The 14,085-nt window shown below is 43.0% G+C and overlaps 2 protein-coding genes across 3 annotated transcripts; one reads left to right on the top strand and one right to left on the bottom strand.

Annotated features, from left to right (window-relative positions):
* Positions 1-1,091: 1,091 nt before the first annotated feature.
* On the top strand, positions 1,092-7,199 carry MCTS1 (MCTS1 re-initiation and release factor). Its single transcript, XM_041485415.1, has 6 exons — positions 1,092-1,248; positions 1,842-1,994; positions 2,699-2,796; positions 3,893-4,026; positions 5,056-5,123; positions 6,977-7,199. Exons 1-6 carry the CDS (start codon positions 1,238-1,240, stop codon positions 7,056-7,058), a joined length of 546 nt encoding a protein of 181 aa, XP_041341349.1. The 5' UTR covers positions 1,092-1,237; the 3' UTR covers positions 7,059-7,199.
* Positions 7,200-9,765: 2,566 nt separating this feature from the next.
* C1GALT1C1 (C1GALT1 specific chaperone 1) lies at positions 9,766-11,590 on the bottom strand. 2 transcript variants are annotated; one of them, XM_041485414.1, is made up of 2 exons: positions 11,268-11,590; positions 9,766-11,149 (listed from the first exon to the last, which is right to left on the bottom strand). In XM_041485414.1, the coding sequence occupies exon 2, from the start codon at positions 11,141-11,143 to the stop codon at positions 10,187-10,189; it is 957 nt and encodes a 318-aa protein (XP_041341348.1). In that variant the 5' UTR covers positions 11,144-11,149; positions 11,268-11,590; the 3' UTR covers positions 9,766-10,186. The 2 variants fall into 2 exon arrangements, with proteins under 2 accessions (XP_041341348.1, XP_041341347.1); XM_041485413.1 differs by having other exon boundaries at positions 9,766-11,148; positions 11,238-11,590.
* Positions 11,591-14,085: the final 2,495 nt, after the last annotated feature.

The raw sequence follows: 14,085 nt of genomic DNA on the forward strand, positions 1-14,085 counted from the left end.
TCTCGATTATCACTCAGTATTTTTAGTGATGCTACAAAGTAGATGAAGGTGTCATTCATGAGTGAAATGCTATAGTTAATTCCCATCCTTTAAAAAAGTTATTAGTGTGTTTGTTCCCAAAGCTGTACTGCACTATTTGAATGTTACCATGTATAAAGCTTGATTTTACTTTGGCTGATGTAACTTTTAAGTATTAGATTTCAATTACATGTTATAGTTTCAAAGGTGATTAAATTGTTTTGTATGGAAAGAAGAACTTGATTGTTAGCATAATGGTAACCTGGTGTTTTATGTCCTCTCTTCCCTCCCCTTTATGCCAGTGGTAGCATTTTCATGACTCTAAAAAGAAACTGGGTGATCACCTGTGTGTCTGTTTATATAGCAGCCACCAGCCTAAAGAACAGACACAGGTCTGCTCCTCAAAGAGTGAAAAAGCAGTGTGGTGAATTCTGTCTGCCTATGGTTTTCTATTCACAATTGCTGCATCGTGATGGCAAACCTAATTTGATTCTAATAAACACTATGGATGGCTCTCTCCACCAGAATCCATCTGTCTGCCTGGCAGCCGAGATCTTTGCAAGCCAGGCTTCTGCTCCCTCTGCACGCTGACGATGTGGCACTGTCACCTGGGCTGATTCCCTGCGCGGCTCCAGTATCTGCTGTTCGACAAGAACTCAATTATTTTCCCCCAGAATGCTGCTGATATCTTGTATCTTCTGTGTCTTGTGTCCTTTTCTGAAACTGACATGATGATAGCTTCTGCTCTGCTAGTTTGAAGACGGCTGTGTTTTTTCCAGTTAAACGTATTTTGTGCTTAAATGATGTCAGTAGCTATTAGCACTTTGCTCTTCTTATTTTACCTTAAAGCGGTCTATTACCTGGGAAAACAGCGCCCCTGTAAGGACCAGGCCCCCTGGCGCTGTGAGAGCCCAGTAACGCCGCTGTCGCGCCGGGGGCGATGCCGAAGCGAGCGGCGCGGGCACGGCCTCGGCGCGGGCACGGCCTCGGCGCGGGCACGGCCTCGGCGCGGGCACGGCCTCGGCGCGGGCACGGCCTCGGCGCGGGCACGGCCGCGCTGCCGGCTGGCCCCGCCCGTTCCGCGGGGATGGAGCGGCGCTTCCGGCGGCCGCGGAGGGAGGGACGGCCCGGCCGGAGCCGCGTGTGAGCAGCGCCGAGGCTGTGGCTGCCCGCCCGCCGCCGGCCCCGGCCTGCCCGCCCGGAGCCCCCCGCCCGCAGGATGTTCAAGAAGTAAGTGCGGCCGGGCTGGGGGCGTGGGAGGCGCGGGGGAAGGGAAGGGACCGGACCGGGCGGGCCCGGCGCCCCTCAGCCCCGGGCTCGGCGCTGCGCTGGCGGGAGCGGCCCCGCGGCCTCCTCGGGCAGCGCCGCCCGCAGCCCTCGGCTCTGCCCTGGGCACTCGCTGAGTCATGAACTTATCCCAACTTCGCGTGGTAGAGAGCGCCGTTCGTGTTTCTGTGGTGGACGTGAGGGATTCGCATGGGAACAGGGCTGTGGGTGTTTGTGTTACCGGCACAGTACTGTTGGAGCTGAATAAAACAGCGCTGTGGGCCAGGGTTTTTCTGTGAGAATAAACACGTGCTGTGGCCGTACAAAAAGTTTAGGGGTGAAGACAGGCTACTAAGGGGGGACCCCCTTTCTTCCTCCAGCCTGAATGTTCCCAGGGGACAGATTTAAGCTTCATGAAATCCTGCATTTGAAAGTTGGACAGTCAGTCTGCTCTTAGACTTTAATAGTGAATTTATAAACATTTCTGAAGACAAGTGCTGAAAAATGCATCTTTTGTGCAGCAAATTGTGCATTTCTAAAATATTTTCGCTTGACAGATTTGATGAAAAGGAGAATGTATCAAACTGTATCCAGCTGAAGACTTCAGTTATTAAAGGTATCAAGAATCAACTGATAGACCAATTTCCTGTTATTGAACCATGGCTAAACCAAATCATGCCAAAGAAAGATCCAGTCAAAATAGTAAGATGGTAAGTATCTATTTTCTTAAACTTTGCTTTCAAGGTGTTAGGATGCTTCCTTTGTATATTTTCTTTGTACAGTAAATAAACCTAGCACTTTTGGTAGGCATCCATCATCTCTTAATAGCTAGTAGTCCGTGTTATGGCCAAACTAGAAAGGTGGCATGTGCTCATTGTGCTTTAACGGCACATGCTAGTAGGATGCTTGAGGAACTTAAAAATGCTTCCTAGTAGCCAATGTGCAGTGTACTCAGGGTCTCTCCAAGGATCAGCCTGTAGATGAAGGGAAGCATTCAGCTTTATGCACATGGAAGCTCAAAATTGTTTGGATTCCTGACAGTTACATTTTATACTAGTTTTGGGCTTCCATGTATTATCTTGATTATTTTCCCTTTTTTAAAAATAAAGGCTAGTACATTTTTTCTGAGTCCTTGTTATTCACTCTTTGTATTGCATTTAAAAAGCAACACCAAGGAAATTCAGTTTGTGTATTTTGTAAGTAAGTTTCTTTTTCCTCAAAGGGGGAAGAGAACAGGAGACCACTGCTCAGGAACAAGTCATACAAAAAGATAATATTTTTAGTTTTAAATTTTGTTACTAATTGACTGTTTTTATTCTCAGGTGCTAAGATAGACCGGACTCCTTTAAGTAAAATACTGTATTTAAAGTATAGAAGGGTTAAGTAGCTCTTGCATTTTTTTTTAATCTTGCAGTCATGAACATATAGAAATCCTCACTGTGAATGGGGAGTTGCTGTTCTTCAGGCAAAGAGAAGGGATTTTTTACCCGACACTAAGGTTGCTTCACAAATGTAAGTTTCCTGAGGGTGGTCGTGCTGGGAAGAGAAGGGTGACAGTGTGATTCCACAGGACATCTGTAGAACCAAATTAAAAACAGCTTCCATTCCATATATTCCATGCATATGCATATTCCAGAATAGATGTTAAAGATACAGTATACTTTCTTAACTGGAATTTATTAATTTTCTATTTCAGATGTCTATGTTAATTGCTTCCATGCTATATGTTAAGCAATCTGAACTTTGATAAATAAGAATTAAATTGTGTAAAGCTCTGCAAAAAAAATCTTGAGAGGCTCCCTTAGGACAGAGATATAAATTTGCTGTTGTTGGTCCCTATCTTTTTTCTTTCAAGTCTTGTTATACAAATACTTGTAAGTATTTCTTACTAGAAAACTATTCCTGGGTTTAATGATATATATCTGTCTCCTGTAGGAACTTAGGCTGCATGCTTTTTGCTCTTCACAATTTACTCTTGCAATTTTTCTCTTGCTGTTCTGCTTGATTATTCTGCTTGATTTGAGAGAGCAGAACAAATCCCAGTGTTTTGAATCCCAAGGAATGTTATTCAGTCAGATCTCAGTGTTGGAAATGCTTCAAGAGTGTGCCTGCACTTGAAGAATGGCTTGGAGAGCTGACAGCCTCTATGAATTTTGTCAGTGTTTGCCTTTTTTTTCTGTTAATGTTAACTGTTTTTCTTTCATGTTGGAGTAATTTGTAAGAGTACATGGAGTTTGCAGGATTTGAGATCCCTTGGTTTTAAGATCTCTTAGGATGGGCATGTGTGTGGTTGTTTTCCCTAGGGGAAAATTGTGGCTCAGTCTATGGGTCTGAGTGTGCAGGAGCCATAGCCTGAAGTGCTGGATTACCTTTGGTTCTCAGATAAAAGATGTGGTCTGGGAGGACAGTACCTGTGTCCTTTTGGGTCAGTATTTTTTTCCTTTTGGGATGGTACCACCCAGCAGGAGCTCTGGTAATTGTTTCTCATACTTCCTACCCTTGCAGGACACTCTATATCTAATTGCCCCGTACAAACTGACTTTATAATGAGCTGTTCATGTTGCCATGGTGCTGTATTAATTGCAATGCTGTGTCTTTCCCCTCCCAGACCCATTTATTCTCCCACATCAGCAGGTTGATAAAGGCGCCATTAAATTCGTCCTGAGTGGAGCTAATATAATGTGCCCTGGCCTGACATCTCCTGGAGCAAAGCTTTACCCTGCTGCTGTTGACACTGTTGTGGTATCCTTCTTAACTATGAATTATTGCTTACTGTGAGATGAGTTACATTTCTCTTCTGGTGTTCTCCATTGATTATTATCTGTATTACTTTGGGTTTTAATTGGATTTCATGGAATAACTAGTAATCAGAAAGGAGCTGCAGAGGTTTAGATATTGCTTGGCAAGGTTAAAGTTGTTAATATTTTTTTCACTTACTGTATGTTCCAAACCACGTAACTATTCCTGCTGTACTGTTGGGTGGGCTGCTGTTCCATTAATCTCATTGGTAAGTGGAACTCCTTGGTGATTTTATGCAGAATAGTAAAAGTAGATGAGGTGCAGTGTAATTTGTGCCCTGCCTCTTTAATCAGTCTTGTATTCCCTTCAGAATAATTGTCTCCTGTTCCTGGGGAATTAGGAAAGATGGTTAGGATCAGCTTTACTGCAGTCAGGACTTGCTCTATGTGTTTGATGAAGTTAGTGTATGTAAAATGAAGAAAGTGTGCTAATTCACTCCTTATATTACTGAGAAAAGAACCCTGAACAAATACAGCATTTATAACACCAAACTGTGCTGCTTTTGTTGTTAGTTGGATGCTATAGGAAAAGATCAGCAGTTAACATCACATGCTGCTAAGCTCTGAAAAGGACACATGTGATTTCAGTACTTGTGGTTTTTAAATTGGTGTCTCAGTTCTTCTGTGCCTTGGAATCTAAAATGGCCCCACAAACATGGGCTGTTTTGTTCCAGAAAGGCAGAGACTGTCATCTCTGTGTTAGGCACAAAAGAAGAAATTTAGCACTGGGAGATTTTTCTGTAATTGCTGTTCCAAGTTCATAAATACATGCTTTGTTCTACACGCTGATTCAATTGTTAAATTCAGTGCATTGTTTTGCTTATCTTTAAGAACTAGAACTCTAGAATTACTAAAAGTTTGAAAGTTCAACACTGGCTTTTGGAAGTGTTTTTGGAAGTAATTTCTTCATATTGCTTTTACTTTTCTGAAATAGTTTAAAAAGAACTCTGTTTTCCTTAGCAGTAATTTGTAGGCAATTATGGCAGAGGGAAAACAACATGCATTATGTGTGGGAGTAATGAAGATGTCAGCTGAGGACATGTAAGTGTTTTAAAAGCTGAAATATAACCTGTCCCATGTTACTATTCTTGTGTTAGTTTGGAGTAGAAGCACCGCTGTCGAAGTTACCACTTTGCTGTTGCAGCACGTGCTGTTCAAGTACAGAGTACTACCTGGGCTAGGCAAGAGATGTAATTTGGATTTGAGAGGATTGAAAACACTGAAGAGATTTTTGTCTGCAGGGACAGCAGAGACTCAAGTTCTGCTGGATCTTGGTTGTCTATCCAGGCTTTTTTTTTTTTCTCTGTGGCTTGCTCTTTTTCTTCAGGGTGTACCACATTCCTGCTTGATGTGCTGACTAACTTTGCTGAGCCTCTTGTGAAATTTAGAGTTCTGCTTGGGATAAACAGAAAACTATTTGAGAAGAAAAAGAGAGACAGAAAATGAAATGGATGTTAGTTGTTCTTGGCTTTCAGATAATGCTAAATTATAAGTATCTAAATCACTTTGTCATTTTAAGTTCTGTTAACAACTTGCAGGATGTGAGGTGCACCCAGCAGGTTTGGGCTGTGTTGGTTTCCAGACCTGTCTGTCACTTGGGGCAGTGAGGAAGCTTTTTGGTGAAAACAAGTCACTCCTTTTTGTGTGGTTAATTCTCAACAAGCCTGTCCTAAGTCGTAATAGTAGCGTGAGGCAGAGAGGGGGGAATGTCTTAGAGGACAGGGACAGAGTGGGAATGCAAAAACCTGGATTTGGACCTGCTGTAGCTGTTGAGGAATTCTATTCTTCAGGATTCTTTGTGGTGCTTCAAAAGACTCCTAAGAGCAAGTGGAAAGAAAAGCTACATGTGTCCCAGTCCTAAGAGAGCAGTCACACACCGTGATCATTGCAAACCAAGGTCCTTTGTATACCGGCTTCAAATCCACCAGCCTTGCAGCTGAATATCCTGTTCCTGTGAGAAGCAACATGAACTGGAGAGGAAAATGGAATTATACTCCTCTCTACAGCCTGTTAGCTGTTTTTTTTGTGTGACATTGTTCCACAATTTTCTGGTTTAGGCAGTGGGATTTCAATCTCTTGGTGTAATTACTACATATAATGTGTTAATATTGTGTTAGCATCATTTCCCTTCCTGATTACTTTTGGACAGGTTGTGTGAGTAATAGAACACTTGGTGTAAATAGAGTAAATCATATTCTCCAGGGGAATGAAACTTGTTCTCACTCCCGGAAAGAGATTTGTTTTGTTTATTGTGGCAAAACTAGTTCATTTTTTTTTTTAACTGGAAAACTAAACAGAGACATAAACCAGTAATTTTTAAAAGATGACATGATTCAAAATATAGTCAATACTATGGAGGATAGCATGTATCTAACAAGCTGAAAGTCCTTGTCACATAAATTTAGCATTTTTAATTCTTTTTAAGTGGGTTGATGACCTGCAACTAGAAGTGAGGCAGCTCACCTGCATTTGATTGTGTCATTGGCACACTTGAAACTTGTTAAGATTCCAAATTCCAGTCATCTTGTACCACATCCTGTGCTGGGAGGGGAAGGCTCACAACTGCTGTGCTACTTTGATAGAGAAATGGTAAAATGAAGAAAAGTAGCAGAAGTGTTGTCTGAAGAACTGTGTCCCACAAAGAAGTAGTAAAAATACTGCAGAAAGGTGTTGAAAAAATGTAGAAGGCAAATGTTGTCCTCTTATCAGTCAGCAATGTGGGCACATTAATAACAAATATTGTTTCTTGTCTACCTGCTGTGGAAGATGACTTTGTGGTTGGTAGCTTTCCCCTTCCAGTTGACAAGTGTTGCAGTTTCTACTTGAAATAATATATTTTGTAGTGCTCTCATATTTAACCTAGCTAATACTTCTGTATGTTTTTCCTCCTATAGTGAGAAGGTCAACAAAGGGATTGGTATTGAAAATATCCACTATTTAAATGATGGCCTTTGGCATATGAAGACATACAAGTGAAACAACAGGAACTGTTACTCCAAAGGAATGCACTTAGATTAAATGTGGACTGCTTTGTAATTCCTTGTTTTTAATGTGACTGAATGTACAAATTATTTTGTTCTGTGGCTATGCTAAATAAATCAGTTGAATGCAAAAGTACTGTTAGGCTACAATAGTTTTCTAGATTTCTTTTTATTACAGTTATTTTGTTTTGTCTTAAACCTGAGTCTTCAGTGACTTAAGATATTTGATGAAAGATTCTGCATGGACTGTGAGTAGACTATTTCAAATGGAAAGGAAGAAAAAGCCAAGACATGTTTACATTTTTGTGCTCTTCTAAAAGAGTAATATAAAGTGTGTGTGAAATATAAACATGGTTTACAAAACCTGAAGCATTTCAGATTTTTTCTTAACATCTTGTTAGTCTACCTAGTTTCTTGAATGTGGAGAAATCAGGTTTTTTGACATTATTTTTTAACTTATTAAGAGCATTAACTTCATTTTACTTAAGGATTTTCTCTTTTTAATATGCATTTATCTGTATAGGATTTATGAACTCAGACTTATATGGGATTAGAAATTCTTTTATGGTGGCTCATATCTGAAGACTGTATTTATGTTCAGATTTCTACCTGCCAACACTTTGATACTGCTCTACTTCTAGAGGAGTTTGTAGTAATGGTGGGCACACTCCCTGTGAAGTGTGTGCCACCCTGGTGCCTGATGCTCTCTACCCCGTGTGCCGCCTAATTTAAGGAGCAGAAACAAAATCACTGTTAAATAAAGGCATGACAGCAAAAATGTTTTTCAGTGTAGCCAGGAGCAACTTTTTCGGGTGGAACTTGAAGAGCTCTCAGCTTGTGCACACTGCCACATGTCTCTGTACAGCTACAGAATGGGTTCAGAAGCACTGTGTGTCTGTCTGGATAACCCAGCATACCCAAAGCTATGCCTATGGAAAAAATGGAATACTGTAATAAATTAAGGAAACTTTTAAGGTTTACCACTCATAAATGTCTCTGGAAGCATTTATTAATATTTTAAGTCTTTATTCTAACACATGCATTTTACAACAGCAGAATGTAACTTTGTGTGCCAGTGCCTTGTGGTGCTGTTCTGCAGGCTTGGTTTCCCCACCCTGGACCTTTAGAGATGATAGCAACCAAGGTGTTCTCCATCTGATTCTAAAGCCAAGTTAAGACATGGCAGAAGGAATGCTGCTTTTAAAATTCTGTAAAATTATTTACAAGACTGTACTTCTGAAAAAGACAGGGTAAATCTGAAACTATCAATGTAGGAAGACAAAATTTAAGCAGTGTTGCAGAAAGAGTTCTGATCACACCTCAGACCTTCAGAATGCTGGTGAACATTTCTGTGCATCTTGAAGATGTCATTGTACTGATGAAATGTACTGATTTCTGGTTAGTACTATAGGAAATCAGTTTATGCTTCACTGTTGGTGCTTTTTGGTTTTTTTGGTGTAAAATGAGCTAATCTTGCTTTTTGCGGTTTGCTTTTAACCCTTCCATCTTATCTCTTCCTGTTGTCCTACAGCACCTCAAATCTGTGACAAATGAGATTTTTTTTCTTGTTGGAATTGTTCACTCTCATTCTATGACTGCTGTTGCTGCAAGGGGGTCAGAACTGTTTTTTAATGGTCAGAAACACTGAAAGTTTTGCTTGCTTAGACAAAAACAGGTGAACTTTTTGCAGCTGTATTATTTTGTAAAGAGACACAAGTCAAAAAAAATTTAATAATAATAATTTGTATACCAGTTTAGCAAAACATAAAAGGTGCAAGTTTTACCTGGGTTTTGGCAGCAATGGTGTTGCTGTCAGCTGAGCTCTGACTGATGGGGAGATGAGCAGGTGCATCTTGTCTCACCTTTAAAAAGCAGCTGAGCTGTGGGAGCCTCTATGGGGGTCTGAGCAGTTGTCTTACCTTGTCAAAAACCTGATGATTAAAACCAAAAATCCAAGATGTGCATAGTCTCATCAGCTCTGAAGCAGCTGTTTCACTTACCCACCTGCCCACTTGCAGCTCAGGGTAGGGTGTTACAACTGGTTGGTTAAAGGTGAGAGAACAGAGTCTGCTCCTGTTTTATGAATATTGTAATACCAGCAAAGCCTGTGACAGTCACAGATGTTACAGATGGATGTAGTACCTTCCTCAAGTCTTGAAACACCCATGTCAGGTCACTGAATTCTAAATGCAGTAAGTACTGAAGTGCTGTTTGCACAGGCTGTGGGTGGATAGGAGTGTGACCCAGGAACTTGTATAAAACTTGTGTAAAACTGAGTGCACTCTATTGTTAAAAAAAGATAAAAATCAAAAAAACCCCAAACCAAACAAAAAATTGTACTGACAATTAACCAACTTCTTCCTTGTAAACACTATTAGCATCCACTAACAGGAGTAAAAATAATGCTGAACCTTTATTCTAACATGCTTATAGATGGGAGTGAAATTTTAAATGAGTAACTAATCTTGTGCTAACAGACTTCCTGACCATGTTAATACCTACTCAAATACAGTTTACCTTTTTCTTTTGTCTGCTTAGAAACAGTAGTCCAAAGGGCACTTGATATTACTCTGCTGCAAGATTTCTTGTCACCTTGCTTCCTGCTGCTAGAAGGCTGTACATGAGATGGAAGGTGCTATATAAGGTCAAGCTATTGTGTAGTTCAGTGTGAAAGAAACAGCTTAAAGTTACAGTCTTTGAGACTGAATCTGTAGTCAGTTTTATTGGTACAACTTAGAAAGATATAAAGACATTCTAGAAATGCCTGGAAGAACGGAAATAATCAAAGTCTTGCAAAAATATATTTTTAAGAGTAGACTAAAGTTCATTTCAGTTTTCATTAATAAATATTTACATGTACAAACCCCCCCTATAAACTTAATTTCCTTTTATAATAAACATTAACATCTTCTTTTTATCATTTCATTCCAGCCCTGTCAAAAGCCAGAAGCATTTCCCTATAAAAGATTTAGAAAAAAAATTCTCCTTCCACTTTTAAAATTAAGAGCTTTACCAACCCTCAGTGTGCAAAAGAACCTGTACACCAGTACCAGAACATGTCAGTACAACTGTGTGTTGTGAGAAGAGCCGACTCCACGTTTCCAGGCCTTCCCTGAGGACACATCAGTCGTTGTCCGAGCCCGGGGGGGGCAGGAAGACCAGGGCGTCGCTGTACGAGTGGCCGTAGGGCCGGAGCCGGTACACGCCGTACATCATCACGTGCATGTGGTTGGGGGCCAGCCCGCTGAAGGTGATGGCCATGTCGGAGCAGCAGCCGTCCACCACCTGCTGCGGGTGGGTGGACATGGCCTCCTTAATGAGGGCCCCCACGGATTTGGTGTTAAAGACGTCCTTCCCTTCGGAATCTTCAGCGTTTTCGGCAAACACGCCGGTGTACTTCAGGCAGATCGCCAGCTGTTTGTCCTCTGCCAGTTTCCAAATCATACCTCCCTGCTCTGGACACTTGTCAGGGTCTTCAAGAACATGGGAGAGTCGTCTTAGTGACTCAATGCTTAAGACGATTCCTCCCTCGCCATCTACATACTCAAGGTCACCAGATTTCACAGTGTGGCCTATGTAAAAAGGCTGAGAGGGGTCTTTTTTCAGTAAGAAATACTTGAGATTTTCAATTATAGCAAATGTTGTTGGATATGCAAGGAAGAACCAGCTGAATTCATCCTTATAGCGTTCGTACGTTATCTTGTAAGCTTTCCGCATCATCGCCCACATATCGTTTGTGTTGACGGCTACAGAATCGAACACTTTGACCTTTTCCGAGCTGTAGAATTCTGCCTTGTCACAGTGCTTGCTCCAGGTCTCCCTTGCTGCAGCCCAGTGCCCTAGATCTTTTGGTTTGACAAGGATGATACAGTAAACATGGATGTTTTTACTAAGCTCCACACGTTCACCTTCTGAAAGGTTTAAGACATCTTCCTTGTTGGGAGCCTGGATGTGATGATGCTCATGGTGATGGGCTTTGGTCCCGTGGCCCACCTTAATGTGTCCGAGGAGCGTAACCAACATGCAGAAGGCTCCTCCAAGCACCACACCCTTGATGAAGGAGTTGCTTTCAGAAATCATTTTTCCTAAAAAAGAGACGCACTGTAAGAACTTACAGGAATAAGTGCACTAGTGCGGGCTCCATACGCGTCTAATGCAGTCCTCAATTTCTAACCCCGGCTGCAGTTCCCTTATCTCCCGCAGCGGGACAAGGCTGGCGAAAGCGGTGGCGATATCCAGGTTCCCGGTCGCAGCTCACGGTAACGGTACCACACGAGCCCTGTGCCCCGGCCCCTCTCCGCTGCCGTGACCGCACGGCCCCGGCCTCGCCGTCTCCTCGCCCGCAGCACCGAGAGGCCGCGGGACGGGCTCGGGCGCTGACGCGGCCCGCGCGCGGCGGCGTTTCCCGGGGAGCCCTCCCGGAGCCCGGTCCTCGCCTGTCCCGCTCCACGGCGCTCGGCGCCTGAGCCGCCGCAGCTCCCCAGACTCCACGAGCCGCGGCCCCGGCGGTACCGCCGCTCCCGCCTCAGCTCCTTGGTGTAATTACCCGCCTGGCGGTGCGCGCGCGGCCCTGCCTCCCTCACGGCCCGCCCGCCCCGCGCTCCCCTCAGGGTCCCCGGTGCCCCCGCGCCGCTGCCGAGCCGCTCTCGCAGAGCGCTGCGGGGACAGCCGCGGGCCCTGCCGTGCCTGCGCAGTTGTTAGAGAACCTTCCCACTCCGACCGTTCACGAGACCCTCGGCAGTGACGCTCCCAGCGCCAGAGACAGTCGCTGCTGGGACAGAAGCCTCTTCTTGGGTCCCCCGCCTGGCTCCCCACACACTGCACGCACACCGTCAGACCAGGATTCCTCAGCGGTTCGACCGCAGGTTTCCCATATCTGAGTCTCAGATGTCTCTTCCCATAAAGGGATTTATTCCCGGCACGGCGACACCTAAACAGCTCGAGCTGGTGCCTCCGAGGAGAATCCAGTTAAGCAGTCCCTGGGCTTTTATCCCGTCACAGTGTCCCTTCCCACAAGTGTCAGTCTCCCTCCTCAGTCCTCTGCCCCTGTCCCCGTCTCTCTGTCCATCCACCTCACTGGCGCCCGTCCTCGTCTCCTTTATTATCCAAAAAGATCGGCAGTTCCCGCCTCCTGCTGTCTCTTTCCCTTCGCCTGGCTGGCATCACCCATCTTTATGCCCTTTGTTATCGCAAAGATCGGGCAGTTCAGAACTCGCCTCGATCTCCCACCCAGAGCTCAATCTGCATCACAAGCCATATCTTGCAGGAAACGTTCAACTTTTCAGCACAATCTCTGCTTTTATATGAGAAGGTATATGAATGGGGACAGAAGACTAAAGGAAAGGCAGAACGGCCTTTAACTGTTTCCAGGATAAAATCAAATATATCCAAGTATATCTAGGATCAAATATATATAAAGTATATCAGTATTTCAGGTATATCCAGGGTCAAATCCTGGAGATACTGCCATCAATTTCCTAACCAATACAATAAACTATGCTTAAAGCATGGTACATTTCGCTTGTTCCTCTGCCTCCCTGGCAGACAGCACAACGCACAAAAAGTTACTTAATATTTAGAATAAACCAAAAACCTTATTTACAACTAATATAACTTTTTATTTCCTTCAGTGATAATTGTCCTGATCTCCAGATTTGTCAGAATCCCTTTCATCAACTCTCAAGAGCTTGGCGTAGACATCTGATTTGAATGAGCATCACAGAACAACAGTTTGCTCCCTTTCCCCACCTGCCTCTTAGGGAAAAAAAAAAAAAAAAAAAAAAAAAAAAAAAAAAAAAGAGGTTTTACAAGTTTTGTCTCTTTGTTAGCTGATCAAACTGTACCCTTAGGCCAAGACATTGATTAGGATAAAGCCCTATACAGATTTTCCCCATATTGTAAGGTATATCCTGGTTGGATAAATTTAGCAGGTTTTATATTAGTCAATTTACAACTTAGGTGCTCTGGATTTTATGGCACCTGTCTGGGTGCCTCAGATGCCTCAGTTATTTGGTAAGGTTTTTTTTTTAGGTTGTACTGTAGAATTCAATGCTTAACAATGTTATATTTGGCAAAAAGACCTGTAAGACGATTGATTGCTTAGCTCTTTTGGGCCTGGGGAACAATTGGTTGAGGTTCAGGTAAAAACATTACAAAATAATTCCTTTGGTTGGGTCAGTGCATGTCCGAAATGGCTCGGCTCAGTGGAATTAGATGCCAATTACACACAGTGACAGGAGAGTACTGTCAGCTTGTACAGGTAGTTCTGTTGCTGCGCTAGGGGAAAGTCACTCATCCTGTGTTTTCCCACCTGACTGCTTTAAAGGAATAAATATGTGGACAGTCAGGTTTTTATCACATACCAGAGACTGGAGATGAGTTCAAAGCTTTTTTTAGTATCTCCTGTTTGGAGAATCAATTGTGGCTTTCAGGGCTTCAGCAGTTGCTTGATCATGTACTTTAGAGAGATTTGAATGAGTTGCGACTCACTGCTTCAGCAGGTGTTTCAACAAATTGTTTTCCTGCTTAACTTCAGTGAGGTTCTTTCCAGGTCTCTGACAGAATGACTAATGTAGCTACTCATCTTGACTGTTGCTTTAATGTCTTTTCCACATTGCTTCTATCCAGCAGTAGATCAGTGAAGAGAAAGTCTAAGCAGCATGGAAAGCATGCCCAGAGAGACTCTCTGGCTTCTGAAGTTGTTGCTTGGTGTTAAAAAGACTAAAATGCATAAGGTCTCACAACAGTGATTGTTAAGTATTTTGGAGCTCATTTAGACACACATGTACTCCTGTTAACTATCCATCTCAAATTACTACAAGAAACTATACTTAGGAACTTCAGGGAATAAGTATTTGAAGTCACTCTGCCATCGGCTGGGAACCAACCAAATCTTGTAACCAAGAAAGGGGCAGCCCTAAGATGGAAGTGGGAAAAGTCAAGGGAAATGCTCAGTCACATTGTAGGAATGAACCATGAGAACTGACTCCTCTAAGATCACTGCAAATGGCCTTTAATTAGTT

Source organism: Pyrgilauda ruficollis, unplaced genomic scaffold (assembly GCF_017590135.1).
Source record: "Pyrgilauda ruficollis isolate IOZ18807 unplaced genomic scaffold, ASM1759013v1 scaffold7, whole genome shotgun sequence".
NCBI classification, from domain to species: Eukaryota; Metazoa; Chordata; class Aves; order Passeriformes; family Passeridae; genus Pyrgilauda; species Pyrgilauda ruficollis.

Coding starts and splice junctions, on each gene's coding strand:
- MCTS1 (XM_041485415.1), top strand. Junction 4,027..5,055: donor CTGCTGTTGACACTGTTGTG/GTATCCTTCTTA, acceptor AGTAATTTGTAG/GCAATTATGGCAGAGGGAAA. Junction 5,124..6,976: donor AAGATGTCAGCTGAGGACAT/GTAAGTGTTTTA, acceptor TTCCTCCTATAG/TGAGAAGGTCAACAAAGGGA.
- C1GALT1C1 (XM_041485414.1), bottom strand. CDS start 11,143: ATGATTTCTGAAAGCAACTCCTTCATCAAGGGTGTGGTGCTTGGAGGA.